The 16604-nt window shown below is 46.1% G+C and overlaps 1 protein-coding gene across 1 annotated transcript; it reads right to left on the bottom strand.

Moving 5' to 3' along the window:
* Positions 1-1642: 1642 nt before the first annotated feature.
* acsbg2 (acyl-CoA synthetase bubblegum family member 2) lies at positions 1643-16604 on the bottom strand. Its single transcript, XM_085437656.1, has 15 exons — positions 16232-16604; positions 12502-12631; positions 12187-12308; positions 10769-11037; positions 9398-9486; positions 6232-6352; positions 5970-6050; positions 5733-5882; positions 5408-5584; positions 4810-4991; positions 4364-4606; positions 4061-4278; positions 3777-3916; positions 3329-3575; positions 1643-3021 (listed from the first exon to the last, which is right to left on the bottom strand). The coding sequence occupies exons 1-15, from the start codon at positions 16236-16238 to the stop codon at positions 2903-2905; spliced, it is 2295 nt and encodes a 764-aa protein (XP_085293782.1). The 5' UTR covers positions 16239-16604; the 3' UTR covers positions 1643-2902.

The raw sequence follows: 16604 nt of genomic DNA, 5'->3' as shown, positions 1-16604 counted from the left end.
GTAAAGTTCACGTGACGGTCATCGCAGGCCGCAGGGTTAAAAGGACAAGCAGCAGGCCGGCTCATAATGCTCGTGATGCATTGACCATCTATTGAGGAAATGCGGCTGTAGGGAGGGACAGTTATTGGCGGAGGCCGATCAATAACCCGGGAGGCTGCGTGGACCTTTTGGCCTGTCGCAGCAGGAACAGCGCAGGTGCAGATGAAATAAAGATGGCTGAACGCCGTTTAGCAGCTTCGCTTTCACGCTCTTGACGTCGTTCGTGCCGGTTCAGTGAACGGAGACGATGTTAATGGTTCGGGCAACACAACAGTCTGTGCTGTGAGCAGAACCGTGAGGTCTCTGGTGCAGCCCCTGCTTTATGTGCTGATTTAAAAATGTAATGTTTTGTTAAGTTAATGGAAAACAGTGATTTTATCCTTTAGAAGAAAAAAGAATCGAATATTTGTGATATTGTAAAAGTTTTAGTATCACAATTCAATTTGGACCCACGATAGCTAACAGTGACCACGTGGTAAAGACACTGCGTGCAGATAACCTCCGCCCTTTTATCCAGCTGATGAGACGCATGAGCACAGTTTGCGTAAAAATCCTGTTATTTGTGATAATTCAGCACTACTGTGGCCAATCCTGCAAAGTGTCACAGCTGCGAAACTAAATATGAATGTGTGCATGTGTTCATTACTACTGTTCAGTACATTTACATTGTCAGATAAGACAAATAATGGAGCTGGATCACGTGGTGGCACAGTTCTAGTTCACTTACAATATAAATGTTCAGGATTTTCAGTGAAACGGAAGAAACAGAGTTGGGTCAAATTTTTTTTTACTCTTTCCTTTTTACAAGTCAACGTGAAGCGCAGACTTTCAGCTTTATTTTTTCATAAATTTTGTATTAAATGTTTAGGAATTACAGCCGTTCTTATACAAAGTCCCTCACTTGCTTATGAAGTAACTGAATAAACTCCGTGGTTGCACGAATATCGCAGCTGTCGCCTTGGAGATTCTCTGCCGTTCAGTTTTGTTTACCATGGCAACGCAGCCTCCTGAGCCGAGTGCGGTAAGGCTCTTCGGCTGCGTGCACCTGCTGACAGAAGCTTCATGATGCGAAAAGCATCAGAGGAAATAAGAAACAGAACGTCTGCGAACTACAGAATCCAAACCTAAGAGATCGGCCTCTGCAAAAGCGAACCATCCTGTGCTGCAGGTTGATTTTTAGTAATAGCATCTATGACAAACTGCTACCACTGCAAGAATGAAACTTGCAGCACGTCGGTTTTTCTCTCCCCGCGTTTCCGCTTAGCATTAGAAGCTCGTGGGTTTTGTGGCCACAAATACGAGATGTGAGAGACGATCTCACAGAAGTGGAGGAAATATTATCGAGCAGCCTATTTATGGTTGTCGGCACACCGAATAGCATAGAAACGGTTCACATGTGCCACGTATTTAACGAGGCCGTCGGCTCTCCTTTCTTTTTTACACCTGAGTCTGTTCTGATTGTGAGGTTGCATCATCATCATCAGAGCCCCGCCTGCTGTCTGCACCGTGCGCTGTCTGCACCGACTGTTATTTGTTACTCTGTGCATTTAAATCCCTCCGCGTTACATTTACAAAAACAAAACAAAGGACAAGTTTCACAAAGTAGCGTAATGAGTTCCAATTTATTCCACAACTGATCAGACACACATTCACATTTTCGTCGTTACAAGCAGGCCTGCTTCACTCTCCTGCTGCTGTTCTTTCAACCCAGACTTCTTTAAGACTAAACAGCTGTTAGGTTCAGGCAGATCCAGGTTTCTGTCAGGGGTGTTGTGAGCCCTCACTGAACCGTTTGCTCAGTCTCACAATGCAAGTGCATTCTTTTAACCTTTTTAGGCAACGGATTAAACTAAAAAGGCCATTTGGTGTTCCATCAGCCCATCCTCACTCACCCCGACCCCCCTGAATCACCGTCATTTCCTCCCTTTGTTTTTCATCCTTAAAACAAAACACACAAACCCCAAAATTTAACATAAATGAACCACAAGGCTCAGTTTGGCTCTGCTGGGAGTGCGCCACACACGCCTGCTATATACTAATCTTACAAGATATACAAGATGACCTGTTTTGGAGTGCAAGAGCTGCTTTCAAATTTGTGTCACATCGCAGACGAGGCCGATGGTAGGCGATCTCAAAATGTCGCTGTGGCGACAGGCCGCTAGCAGCTGATAAGATTTGCTATAAACTGACAATACAGTCCTATAACTTATGTACAATTTACTTCATCTCCATGTGAGTGCAAAATAAACGTATTCCTGATGCGACCGAATGGCTGGGAAAAAGAAACGAGGAGGTAAAACATATTTACAGTATTACAAAAAAAAAAGGTCACAAATCAAAATACCTGACAGACACCAAAATGCAACAGATATGGCTTCATGACATACTGAGAACGATAGCTTAAATTCAACAGCAGAACATTTTTGACATTTAGAAAACAAAAAACAACAAAAAGGAGCGAAATCAAAGACGAGAGAAACACCAAGCACATGTGAACGTGTGATTGTGGGATTTCACTCCATCCGATGCTCATTTGGTAAACAGAAACTTTGGTAAAGTGAAAATAAATACACACAAATTATTCATAAAAACCCCCAAAACATCCTGTTGTTATCAAGTATTCCGGTTCGCGTCGCAGCTCCTTACGTAAAGCTGCTGCTACTTCATCGATCACACGTCACTGGTCCTTCCAGAAATACAAATAAATAAGCTCAATTTAACCTCATTTGGCTTCTGTTCTGTACAACAATCATAAATGTAAACTGAGACAGACTGAGCGTGACTTAAGGCAGTAAAACAAAAAAAAAGTAAATACAGGAGGAACCCAGCAGTGGACTGAATGATGCAAATGGTCCCAGCAGGTCTATTTGGGTGGCAGCGGGTTGTCGGGGGTTGCTGGAGACGCCACGTCCTTGTAACAGTTATCGATCTGCTCCTTGTACATCTTCATCACCACCGGCCGCTTCAGCTTCATGGTGGGGCCTGCGGGAAGAGCAAAGAGGATTCGTGCTGTTTAACTCCTGCGAGGTGTAGAGTGACTGCAGCCTGAGCCGTACCAGCGCATCACCACATACATCCTCCCGGCCTGCTGCAACTTATGTTTCTCTGTAACGCACTTATTTGAGCTACCGTACTCAATATCACATGTGTTTTAGCTCCAAAAAGGCAGGAAATACCCAAATGTGAGTAACTGTGACTACAAATGGATGTGAAAACATCATCATCGTGCATCTTATTAAATGTCGTTTCAAAGCCGTTGTCTAATAAAATAAACCGCGCATTCGCTCACCCAGCTCTCCTCCGCCGACAGAGAAGTCTCGATCCAGGACGACCCACTTCTGAATGCGCTGAGCGTTGGAGGTGGACTTCTCGTTGACTCTTTTGATGCCCTCCTGGATGGCAGCGTTGACCGCAGGGTCTCGTCCGCCTGAGATCTCGGAGACGCGCGTGGCCTTGCTGCCCAGCTGCCTGCACAACTCCACAGCTTCTGGCGTCAGCTCGTCCTGTGGATCGCCCGTGTCTGGGTTCACTTGGCACTGGAGGGTGAGGAAAAAAATCAAATAAATATCAGTAACCAAAACAGCACGATTCTGAAAATCCCAACTGTGTAGTTTCTCAAAGCGACCACCAGGTGTCAGTGCTCCTTTCCTCACTATCTGTTAAAGCAGATGCACTGATGCAGTGAGCTTCTGACACCCCCCTCACTCCTCCCCTGTTCTCACTGTCTGAATCTTTACCTTGATGGTGAGCAGCATGGACAGAAACTTCCTCTTGTCTCCGACCAGCATGGCGTTGCTAATCAGCGGCACGGCCTCCTTCACCGCATCCTCTATGGGGACGGGAGGGATGTTCTCGCCGCCGGCTGTGATGATCAGCTCTGTGAGCGAAGAGAAGAACAAACCTGAAGCAATCGGCCTGTAACAGGATATAAGACTGAAAGCAGAACTGATGCTCTTCATTTAAATAGATAAATAGAAATCTGGTACAGTTCCAGCAGAGTGCGATTTAGCTCAGGCAGTACCTTTAATCCGCCCGGTGATGAAGAGGAACCCGTTCTCGTCTTGCTTGCCCAGGTCACCCGAGTGCAGCCAGCCCTCCGCGTCCAGCGCCTCCTCTGTCTTGTCGGGCATATTGAGGTAACCCATAAAGACGTGGCGTCCCCAGAAGCAGATCTCGCCGTTTCCCTCCTCGTCTTTGTTGTGCAGCTTTGTTTTGCACCCTGGGAGCTCGATACCGCAGCTGCAAGAGAGCAGTCGTGTAACTCACCAGCGAGTATCAGTCGTTCCCTGCAAGCCGTCAAACCAATGCAAAGAGAAAAATGTACCTGGTGAGCTTGAAGGCATCGTGGCGGGAGATGGTGTGAGGGCCGCTGCTCTCGCTCATGCCGTACAGTTCGCAAAGAGGAATGTTGAGGCTGAGGAAGAACTCCAGGGTGTCTTTGGTGATGGGGGCGGCGCCTGTGTAGCACTTGGTGCAGCGGTCCAGGCCCAGGGCCTTACGCACCTTTTTGAACACAAGCTTTTTGGCTACGTGATAGCTGACCGGAGCGCTGCCTGGTGCCGAATTCCTGGGGAGAAAGAGTGAAAGAGAACGCAGCGTGAGGTGGAAGGCTATCCCAGCTGATGGAAATAAATAAATAGTTGTTTCAACAACAATCCTGCATCTGCGGTGATGTTCCACAAGAACATTTCAGCAAACTGAAACAGGAACCTCCCACCTCTGAGGAAACGACTCAGCCCCTTCTTAAAAAAAACAAAAACATATACTTACTGGTTGAGCTTGCTCAGATTGGTCCGCAGACCCACGTCTTTGGCCCAGGCAGCCACTTTCCTTCGCACGGTGGAAGACTTTGCTCCAACAGCTTTCATCTTCTCCTGCATCTTCTCCCAGACACGTGGGACGCCCATGAAGGCCGTCGGACGCGCCTCCTTCAAAGTGTCTACCAGCGAACCCTGTAAAAAACAGGAAAATACAAATAAAAATCACACATTTTCACAACTTGCACAAAAAGAGGAAGTGTGAAAGAAACAGAAGCCGTTTGTGTAACAGACGGACTACAGAGCCACGTGAGGAACCAGAGGGGGGCGCTATGCTACTTTTCTGTTACAGGCTAAAATTGCTGTAGTGCAAATGTGAGGGTGATCAACGGGGGAGGGGGGGTTACTTAATTTTACATCATTTAAATTACTGATGGGTATTTGTAATCAGACACTTGGTTCTTGTTCTATAGCAGCCACAAAGAACCATGACCGTACAGCAGGCCTGTTATATTGACCGTACTGTGCAGGTGAACCTATTAAACGGGCTGATGAGCGTTTATTTCGGGCGCCGGCGTGTTTGTGTTGTCCGTTTGTGGTGTGTGTCTCACCTTCAGGGCGTCGGGCTGAGCGAAGTAAGTCACCCCTCCGATCTTCATGGCGATCCAGATGTCGACCATCTGGGCCGCGATGTGGCTCAGAGGCAGGTAGCTGACCACCACCTCCTGAGCCTGGGAGGCCGCGGTGAGACTCACATGCTTGGCGGTGGAGTAAGCGGTCCAGGTTAGCTGAGAGAGTAAAGATGAGGTGCTGTGATTGTTGTGGGCGCACAAGTGTTTCACATCTTTACTGTAACAGTAGATCAATACTAATCAACTGATTAGAGGCACATTGCCTCACAAAGCTCCTGAGGATGTGAGGATGGGTGGAGCTTACGTTGTCGTGGCTGAGCATGACTCCTTTGGGCTGGCCCGTGGTCCCTGAGGTGTAAATGAGCGAGCAGCACTGGTTGGGCTTCTGGCTGGCGATGATGGCATCGAGGGGAGCGTCGGGCTCGTCGCGTCCAAGCTCCAAGAACTCGGCCCACTGTGGCACGCAAAGAAAAATAAAAACACTTCGATCGTGCCTCTTGTGCTCAGCAGCTTCTTTTTATGCACGGGAGTGTGCGCTTACCGTGTACAGGTTTGGTCTCTTCTCTTTTAGTTCGTCTTTGTACTGGACGATGGCTTTCAAGTGTGGCAGCTGGTCTTCGATCTGTGGACGGATGTGAAGACGATCAGTAAATCCACTCGTGGGATTCCTTCAGTATAAGTTACTACTTTTACAGCTTGGTTTAATAAACGCACATATTATTATTATGTTTTTTTGTTCAGCTGTGCCTGAAATCTGTTCAGCGTGTTGCTCCACATCCACGTGTAACTCACTCTCATCTTACCTGAAGGATCTTCTGCAGCTGTTTGTGGTTCTCCACCACGATGATATTGGCCTTGGAGTTTTCTGCTACATACTGGCACGCCTCAGGAGAGTTGGTGGTGTAGATGCCCACAGCAAACCCACTGTGAGACAGAGACACGTCACACAGTCAGCTATAGAGCCATTTACTTCTCTATATTGTTCCAATCGAATCAATATCCAGTCATGTTGATTAAGAGGCCTTCCATTTGCAGATATGCATTTGATAAGTCAATATAGATATTGTTCATTTACTTCCAGTCGCCATGGAAACAAAAGCTTGCAGGTGAATCAGAAGCGCCGAGTTGCATTCAAGTCATACGACGGATGAATTGAGCGCTCTTGGTGGAAATGTATCAGAAATGCATCAGCACATGAATCAGGTTTGTGTTGCATCTGTGCAGCTGCTGACCAAAGGTATAAGTCAGCCAATCAAGTGAGAGCTTTCACCAAGGTACATTTAAGACTTTTAAGACAATTTGTTATCACACAGAATGCAATTAAACATTCATTCAGTAGTCTCGCAGTTATTTGCTGAAAGTGTGACTTGACTGACATCTACAGGACGCCTGTCGCTGTAAATAAAACTGACCTGACCTGAATCAGCGGCAGACTGAAGTTATTTTCGTGGCACTTTTCATACGTAAAAAACGAAACTATGTTCATCAAAATGAAGCGCAGGGCTGCTCCCAACAGTGGGTGGAGAACATGCAACATGCAAATGAAAAGCAAATCACTTTAACCCTGCATTTCAACAAAGCAGCAACATGTTAAATGTTTGCTCTGACTGAGCTGCAGATGCCCGAAAATTCAGATCACCTGACGACATCCCGATGTTACCACAGGAGAACCAGTCCTCCCCGTCTGTCTTTTTCTTAACAATCTGATGAAAATGGGTCAACAGAACCCACCTGACCTATGACAGCACTGTTTTACTAGAATACCTAGCTCCCGCTCTAAAAGACAGTGAGATATGATGCAGGATGCGATTCAAATGTTTTGCTTCGGTGTGGAAATCTGAGCCTTAAACTGAAGTTTCCAAACATGACCTGATTGCATTCATCACGACCGGTTTGTTGACATTCCAGCTGACCTTTTTGTTGTGATCATTACGCAGGGAGCGGCGTTTAAGCATGCACAGTATCGGTATCAGAGTGCGTGGAAAGAATGAGCTTCTCTATAAACAGATTTAAGACTTTTAAGAATCAAAGCAAACATGAAAATGTCACCAGAATCGGCGTGAAAAGACCCGGTTCAGCATAACAGATGTTTGGTGATGTCAGCAGCTGAGCCGGGGTACATCTGGCCTCAGCCAATCAGTGCCTTTAGACTCTTACTTTGGCTCAAGGGTCTCAGTTTCTTGGAATTTCTTGCACTCTTTTTAGCGTGTTGGATAACAAGCATGGGTTCATTCATAGTGAATACTTATGCAGCAAAGCTGAGAAGCTTGTGATTGCTGTTATGTGATCAGTGCACAGACACAGAGTACAAACACAACACAGATGGATAAATAAGCCTTAAAAAGCACATTAGCATTATCAGGAAAATGCACTGATTGGATCTAGAGCAGGGCGATATGACCAAAAATATTTATCGCGATATAGATTTCAAAATTTGCGATAACGATATAACTGACGATATAATTGACACTAGACAAAATACTTTACAACTCCACAACTTTATTAGTGAAAAAAAACATCTATGTATTTTCACTTAAACAAGCAGCTGTTTTTTATGTGCATTAAAATAAATATAAAAATTAACAGTGCAAATGCAAAATCCTCGCTGACAGTTTAACCAAAAGGCATTTCCAGTGGAAACTGGCCGACATATCCTCAGCATAACCATGTATAATATCCACAACACTTAAAAAGAGGTTATACACACACAATACGGTAACATTATGTTGAAGCACAGTACGTATCACTCCGCCAGGCTCCTCCCTCGTCATCATAAATAATGCTGTTCCAGGTTCAACATTGCAAGTGACCAATCACCTTCTCCTGACGTCATCCGCGACCTCGAAAAAAGCAAACGCCTTCAAAAAATCTACTTGACTTGCGAGAAGAGAAACCGCCTCTGTAAGGGCGATATGTATAATGCTTACCGTTTATTAAAGAAAAGTATCCTGAAATGCAAAGAATTCAAGTTACCGGATGGGCGGACAGAAGCGGTTTCTCTTCTCGCAAGTGAAGTAGATTTTTTGAAGGCGGTATTTTTCAAAGACACAAAGACATTGGTCACTTGCAATGTTGACCCTGGAACAACATTTATTATGACGATGTGGGAGCAACGCCGACACGAGGATATCAGATCATCCCTGCGGACGACAGCCGTAACGCTCCGACAATCCATCAAGCGGTGCGGCTTCGTAGCTCAGCAAAGTCGTACTGAAACATTTAACAGATTTTCGAGCGCCGTGCACATAAAATCGTTTCGAGGTCAGTAAACACAACCAGAGTTCAGACATAAGGCACACGGGATTATAAGGGGCTCTGTCGACTTTCAGACAAATCAAAGGATTGATTTTAAGTGCGCCGTATTTTCCAAACAACACGGTAATAACGACGGCCAGCTAGCATGCGCTACCAAAAATAGTGCTTTGTTGTGTATCTGACGGACGAAAGCTAAACCAGTTCCACACCAGTGAAGCTGCAGCATTTTTACAAACCAGTTCTGGTTCATCTGTTTCATTCAACGATCCACTTTCGCTCTTCTCATTCTGCATCGCCTTTTTCACCATGTGCTATGAAAACAAAGGCACTGCGCATGCGCGTTTTACCCATATTTTATCGTGATATTTCATTTTCTTGTCGTTGCCCCACATTACACCGGTATTACCGTGAACGGGATGATATGGCCCAGCCCTAATTGGATCCACAGCGGATCAGTTCAGAAGAGGAATCGAATCATCGCATGTATGAGCACAAGCTCTTGTAAAGTGAATCGAAGTTGAGTGCAGCACCCCAGTGAACACGCATAGTTTCAACCATCCATCAAAAAGACGGTATTGCTCTGGCACATAGGACACACCAGCAAACGCGCTGCCACACGTAAACATCAGCATGTAATAAGATATCCACAGATACAGAGAGCAGGAGGATTAGGGTCATGTAAAGGAAATATTCAGGGCTGACGATGAAACTCACCCCGCCAAAATGGCTCCGATGTCTGCGACGAACCACTCAACGGAGTTGAAGCCCAAGATCCCAACGCCGTGGTAACGCTCCAGTCCGAGCTGTAAAAGCCAGAGCGCACTTAGAGTCACAGCAGATCTGGCACAAGTCTCACTTCCATCGTTGCGATTGTTGTTACAAATCCCTTGTTTAATATTTACCTTTTGTTATTACTTCGGGGTATTTTGTATTTGACAGGATAAAGCTCAGAAGGGTCTGCTTGTTACAAACTAGAGTGCAGACAAATACATGCACCAGATTTAGCCTGATGTTCTTTTCACGAAACACAGAGACAGTTTGAGCCGTCAGGTCTTCCAGCTGATGCAGGTGGGACCTGAGGTTAGCTGTGCATTACATTCAGCTGCAGCCAGCATTCATCAAGTCGTTCATTCATTGTTGAAAGATAATAATCAGGTGTAGCTGACTGTGTTAGGGAAGCACAAAACAAAAACTATCTGAGCTTTATTTATCGTGAGCGAGGGCGAAGTTCAGGTCTAAGAGTTGGATTCGAGGTTGGTTTGTGTGTGTGAGACGCAGAGAGAAACGTCCGAGTTTGTGTGTGTGTCAGTAGAAATGAGTCAGCCTGCTGTCTAACTTTGCAGAGTTTCACGTGAAACAATGACACGCTCTGTCCTGCTGAGACCTCGCCGTCTGGCCTGACATTTCAACCCTTTGGTGCGGCGACACGTGCTGTCTAGACAGACTCGGCACGAAGACGAACGGACGTTAAAACGGCTCGAAGAACTCGAGGACTGTTGTTGGAAACAGAAATGTGTTGATGCTGAGGAAGCCCAGCTGCTCGGGGTGAGGGGGCAAAGAAAGGTTTTGGCACCACACTGTGTGTCAGAGCTGAAAGCAGTAATTCTTCTTCTTCTTATTGATTTATCTGCTTTTTATCCGTTTTTTATGAGCCATCACTAAGATTTCGTCCAGGAAATGTTGGGATAATCAGATCCAGAGAGTGTCTGCAGTTATTCTCTCACGTGTAGCGCACAGCTGTGCCCGCCAGCTCTTCGCTACTGCTGGTTATATTATGTTGCTGCCTGTGTGAGGCAGCACACGGGTCAGGAAGGCCATAGCCATCTTTATCTTTCTTCTTCTGGCTGAACAGGAAGTGCATTTGGCGTTTAAAAGTCAGCCAAATCAAATCTGCGGAGCCGTCTGCTGTGGTGACAACAGCAGCCAAAATTCTCTTTCACTGTCTGACAGACGAGCCACCGTTTCTGAGCATTTGGTATTCTTGCTCAAAAACTGAACTCAGCTTAATTTTATGTCCTTAAAGTAACGAATCAACCGTAGATGGAAACTTTTGCAGCGTTACCCAAAGAATAAAAGAAAAACTACCTTCAGGAAGCTCTTGGCAGCGATGCGGCAGGTCTGGTAGTAATCTTTGTATTTCAGGCTTTTCTGCTGGTCGCCCTCCTTCCAGCACAGAGCCGTATATTCGCCGTAGCGCTCCACGGTCGAGACGAACATCTGGTTGACCGTCAAAGCGGGTTCAGCGGCCAGACCGGACTCCTCCATCCTCAGCTTCACCTCTCCATCGCGCTGCGTCGTCCACAGACGGGGTTCTGCTGCCGGCACCGACAGGGAGTCTGGGCGCTGGGCGCTCACTGGAAGATGTGCAAATAACAGTCAGAGAATCGATCGAAGGCGGGCCTCGGCAATAGATCTGTACGCATCTGCCGTCCTTGAAAACTGCGACAAACACCCTTTATTTAAGGTGTTAATGGCGATACCATCCAGCTGCAGGCCTACGATAAATCTGCAAAGTCACACGGGTTCAAAACTAGTGTCAGCCAATGGTAACAGAGCTGGCATGAGTCACAGTGACAGCCAAGAGTTAGCAATCGCTTCAGGTTGGCTAGAAATGACAGTCTTTAAAAACAAAAAGTGGTATCATTTTAAAAGCTTTATAAATAATAAAATATAAATACAACTTCCAGCACGCCATGCGAGTGTACCGATGGACTTCCTGGTTAAAATTATGATCAGATAATCTTTAAATAAAACCGTCTGTTTGCCAACAATCTCCGATTATCACTTATCGTAGGGGGCCGAGGACTTGCACCAAAACTCTGACAACAAAACCAATCGATTTGTAATCGTTTCTGCAGGGAAGCCCCGCCTCCATGTTCTGCTCTCACACTCAGAGACAAACTGCCAGCAGGATGTTTGAATATGCAGCAGAACAGCGTCACACGGAGGGTTTATGACTATTTACGATTCATTTAGAGCAGGGCTGTAAATACTCTATCATGAAAAAGCCACCAGCAGTTATTATTACATGTTAAGAGTTCCTCTTTAAGAATCATTATAAACGAATGATAACGAATGTCAATTAACTTTGGGTCACAGTGCAAAGTTCCCCTTTCGTGGTTATAAACAGATCGCGGAGCAACGCGTGTGCCGGGGTTTTTCCTCACTCACTGAGGCGGGAAAGAATGTCACCGTTTAAAGGCAGGAAAAGGGAAGTGGAGCTCGCTCTGCCGAAGAACGCAGAGTTCATTCACGTCTGTTTGCTCTGCTTCCTCAGGAAGGAGAAAAAAAAGATAACATCAGCATTTACAGCGAGCACAGAGATGGGATAAAACCCGAGGTCACGACCTATCTGTACGGATGCTTGAGCCTAAAAATGAAACTGATGTCGTCTAATTGTACGTCTGCATGCTGCTTATCGCAATTCTTCCAGCGCCGCCCTGGTGAACGCCGGATGCTCAGGAGCGCCCGAGAAAGTGTAAACACGCTCCCTCTGCACTCACCTGCTGGTGTGTTTGAGCTCTGCTCCGCGGGGACCTCTGTAGTCTTGGTGCTGCTGGTGGCTGCGTCATGGGCGCCGGTCTCCTCTTCCCTTTCCCCTGCGGACTCTTCCTCTGAAGACTCACTAAAGAAAAAGGAAGGAGAAAAAAAAACACAGTTACGTGTGGGTCAGCAGGTGGAAGAGGGTGGGAATCCTGAGAGCAAAGATCATGCCCTCATCCCAACTGTTGTTGGTGTAAACACCGTCACTACCTCTCTGTAGGCAGTTCAAACAAAGAGGGGCTTATTTTAGGGGCGTGTAACTTGTGTTGACGTACTTTGCTGTGTCCACGATGCCGTCATCGAGGGAGGCCGCGCTGTCCACTGTAACACAGGGCGACTCCAGGAAACCGACTTCTCTGGGAGGCTCCGTCACCCCTGACATGCTGGTGGACTCGCACAAAGTTACTGAAACAGAGGATGGTCAGGGTGTCACAACAAGGAAACAGTTACACACATGACTGAGAGGCTCCAAGAGAAAGACCCCTCCCCCCAGCTGGATCCCAGGAGTGGAGCATTTGGGGGATTTGTGCTGTAATAACTAAATAATTTAAGTAGTTTGCTATTTAGATCTTAGACTATAAAGAATCATAACTGACAAAGAAATAAGATCCAAAGGAGCAAATACTGAAACATCTGGCTTTCCTTGTCTAATTAACGCAGCTGACACCAACGTGTGACAGCCAGCAGTGGGCGGGACTCACAGAAGTCGTGCGTCCTGTAGGGCACTAGGTCATGTAACCCTAACTCTAACCCTTGCAGTTGTAGTGTTCTTGCAAAGTGTCACGAACCTGCCCGACTTCTGTCTCGTGATCAGATAAAATGCAGCTGCTTAGAAATCTCACCGAGATCATTGCGACCATAAAAAAGCCGATCTCTGCTCAGGACGTGCAGAGAGCGACCTGTGACGCACTCAATCGCACAGCGAGAAGAAACGGCTCGATTGGATCCGACTTCATGAGCTGTTAAAAGCCTGGATGATAATGCAACATATGGAGCCTGGCTAGCAAACACACGTTACAGATAACGCCGTCTTTCTACTAATAATTGACTGTGACTGCTGCGCTTGGTCAACAAAACACCTCAATAAAGAATATTTACACTGCTCCACCCTCCTGGTGTCGAGTGGAAGAGAAACGGGAAAAACAAAGGAAACTGGTGATGATTGTGAAATAATTTTGAAAGATACAACAGAAAGAAAGTGGAAACCCCAACTGGGACATTAGAGCGTGTCCCACCTGGGGACATGTTCCCTCTTCTCTCAATGATCTTGTGATTTACATGCCAAGCCGACCGTACCACCCCCTTCCCCTTTTCCTGCCTTTCCCACCATTTCGTTCATCACAGGAACCACGTCAGACCTCTCTATCATTCAAACCACTGCTGTTGCCGAGCTGGACACCCCCTCCTCTCCCTTTCCTCTTTGGTAAATCACAGGACTGATCTGTTTATGTAAGAGGGCTGAAAACACATACCAGCAGCTTCATCTATCTGCTCTAGCAGCAGCACATCATTTCTCACCTTTTGGGGCCCATGGGGGGGGGAAAAAAAACAGAAACAAACAAGCTCCAGAGAGCCAAAAATAATTTTTGTGACACATTTGAAACATATTCCCAACCTAAACTTTCCATAGTGGAATAAAACACAGGTCAGCTGGATTATTTCATGTATGAATTGCATCTAAACTGGAAGAATTCATCACATTTGGCCAAAAACATGTCCCTGAGGAGCAACATGGGCTTGATTTGGATTTGATCAGGATGTTTAAAGGTCTCTCTGTGGACGCATCGCCTCCGGTGCAGCTGCAGATTCCTCTGTTGCAGTTGTGGGTGGCTGAAGGTGGAGGCAAGCAGGCAGGCCTGGGACTGACAGGGGGCAGATATTTAAAATCACCTCCCCTCCTCTTATTTCAGTCACTGCTGCGTTCTTGTGACGTGATGGGGAGGATTCTGAGCGTGACGCTGATCTCGAGGTTCAATCGCTCATCAACCCTACCAGTCTGCAAACGGACATGTGAAGGCTGAATATAGCCTTTAGAAACCCAGTGAGCTTTCATCACATTAAAAACCCCTGAGACGCGTGCCTGTCACACAGGCCTGGTATGAATCCCCCTCTGCTGTTCATCTGGCAGCAAAAACACCTTGAAAACATCCATCGGTGGTCAACAAGGTTATTGATCCATGAGCAGGCTAAGAATACATTTCCCCGGCTGCTGTGATAAACTTTCAGTTTTTCCAATCAATAATTTTTCTTCTGTGGTTTTCTGATAATCACCCATGAGAAATATGTGGATTTCCCATTTAATTATCTCTCAATCACCAAAATCACAAACCCATATCCTTTAGAAACAAGCCGGAAACCTCTGATTCTCTTACCTGATATAGATTAACCCGTCAATCAATGACTGATTGAGCCATGGCTTTACTTCCTTTACAACAATGTTTCTAATACTCAGTGTGTGTGATGGAGACCTGTACATGTTTAGCAGGTTTGGCCTCTGTCACCACAGCAGCAACATGGATGGCTTTCACCTTGTTTTCAGGATGTGAAAAACTCCCATCTAAAACAGATTCAGTACCCAACACTATCAGAGCAGCTGTGGCCCAGGAAGTAGAGCAGGCGGTCTACCAATCAGAACAACAGTGGATGGATTCCCCAGCTACTCCTGTCTACATGTTGAAGTATTTTGGGTAAGATATCAAAGAAAATGCTTGCATTTTTTTTTATTTGTTTGCAGTAAAAAGGGCGTTAACTGAGTAGAAAAGGTCTGGACTTGTTCTTTCAGCTCTACAGAGCTGCCGAGCACATTTTTTAATCACTCAGCTAATAAAACGACTGTGCCACAGTTTAGCTTTCCATAGCCCGAGGTGACGTATTCAAATGCACCTGTTTGAGAAGTCACAACCAAAGACCCAACCAATCAATGATCAGAGTAGCTGCACCATCATTTTCTGCTGACTCTCTGATGCTCCTCTTGATGAAGCACAGCCATTCTGCATGCTTTTGTTTTCATGAAGTTTCCTTGTCATAAGACAGCACAGCCAGTGCCAAGGATGAATCATCTGACGGATTCAGCACAGTTGTGCAAAATGCTGCATCCACTCAGGGGGGGGGGGGGGAATTGTACTGCATAGCAACAGCTGTTTCATTCAGAAAGGGAACAGCAGCAACCCCCCCCCCCCTATTCCTTGAACAAAAAAGTGTCTGCCCCAAAACCAAATGAGGGACTCTCCCCGAAACAATACCACCATGCTTGCAAACTTCACTTGGGTTAATCCCCTTTTAAACTGTACAGTCCAAAAGTCCCCCCCCCCCCTCTAAATTTTAATTTTTCTTCACTCGAGCTCCATTTCTGTTTGTCCAGAGTAACAGCCACCTCACTTCACCTAAAGCCACAGTGCTGCTGCTCTGAACGAAAGTCAGATACAGTGAATTCCCAAAAATCAGTGAATGTTCTCCTCCTGCTTCCATCCAGCTGCTTCCACGCAGCGCGCACTGGGCGTCATCCTCAGAAACCCCACGGTACACTGGGCACATTTTTTCCAACTTAATCTATTTGCATGCTAAGCAGACTTTTGTTAATGGCTATTTTAAACGTGAACCAAATTACAGGGAGAAATACAGATGGATCTGCTGGGTGGGTTACACCCTTTTAGGAAGAGACCAGGTCTGAGCAGGTTGTCTAGACACACCCAAGCCGTAAATTTAAGACCTTTTTTTCTGTAACACATTTATTATCATGTATTATCCTATTAACGTCTAAAGCAAGCTTCACTGAACCCAGACATAAAAAACTCAAATTATAAACCAGGAAATTGTAGATCTGAAGGCGAAACATCATAATTCAGAGTCCAATCTAAGACCTGTAAATGCAACACGCACACACGCAGGTGGTTTTATTAACGGAAAAATCGTGACCAACCGGTCTCTGGCCAAACCTGATGTGTCGCCGTGAAACCCAGCTTAAAACAAAACCAGAAAAGCTCCACACAGGGCTCAAATACTCACACTGCATTGCTGGAAGCTGATTCTTATTCCGGTTTGGTTGTCTGTTTCTTCGTGACTAGATTTTTCTTTAATCTTCCGCTTTTTCTTCGTGTTTTCCGTTAACGCCGTGGCTTCAGTTTGCCGTTAAACACGCACCAACCGGCCACTGTCTACTCAAGCAGCAGATCATTCATTTTCAAACACACAACCGGCTCCGTGGGTCCCACCCACCCTGAAAAAAAAGAAATCCACCCAGGGTGGGGCCTGTCGGTTTCCTCCGGTCGCACCGCCCCCCTCACAGCACCGCCATTCTGATTGGTTCAAACTGCTCACACCACAGGACCTGGTTTCCATACAAGGCTACGCAGGGCACATGGACACAGAGGGGGCGGAA

Source organism: Copadichromis virginalis, linkage group LG17 (assembly GCF_057382275.1).
Source record: "Copadichromis virginalis isolate Kocher_CV1m ecotype Utaka linkage group LG17, C_Virginalis_male_GT1.1, whole genome shotgun sequence".
In the NCBI taxonomy this organism is placed as follows: Eukaryota; Metazoa; Chordata; class Actinopteri; order Cichliformes; family Cichlidae; genus Copadichromis; species Copadichromis virginalis.
This window is presented reverse-complemented; position numbering and strand designations above follow the sequence as displayed.

What these genes read in the sequence shown, in the direction of transcription:
- acsbg2 (XM_085437656.1), bottom strand. An exon ending in CTGCCAAGAGCTTCCTGAAG is followed by an intron (nt 9,487 to 10,768) that starts GTAGTTTTTCTT and finishes TGGCTTTTACAG; the next exon opens with CTCGGACTGGAGCGTTACCA. An exon ending in GATGCCTTCAAGCTCACCAG is followed by an intron (nt 4,279 to 4,363) that starts GTACATTTTTCT and finishes GCTCTCTTGCAG; the next exon opens with CTGCGGTATCGAGCTCCCAG.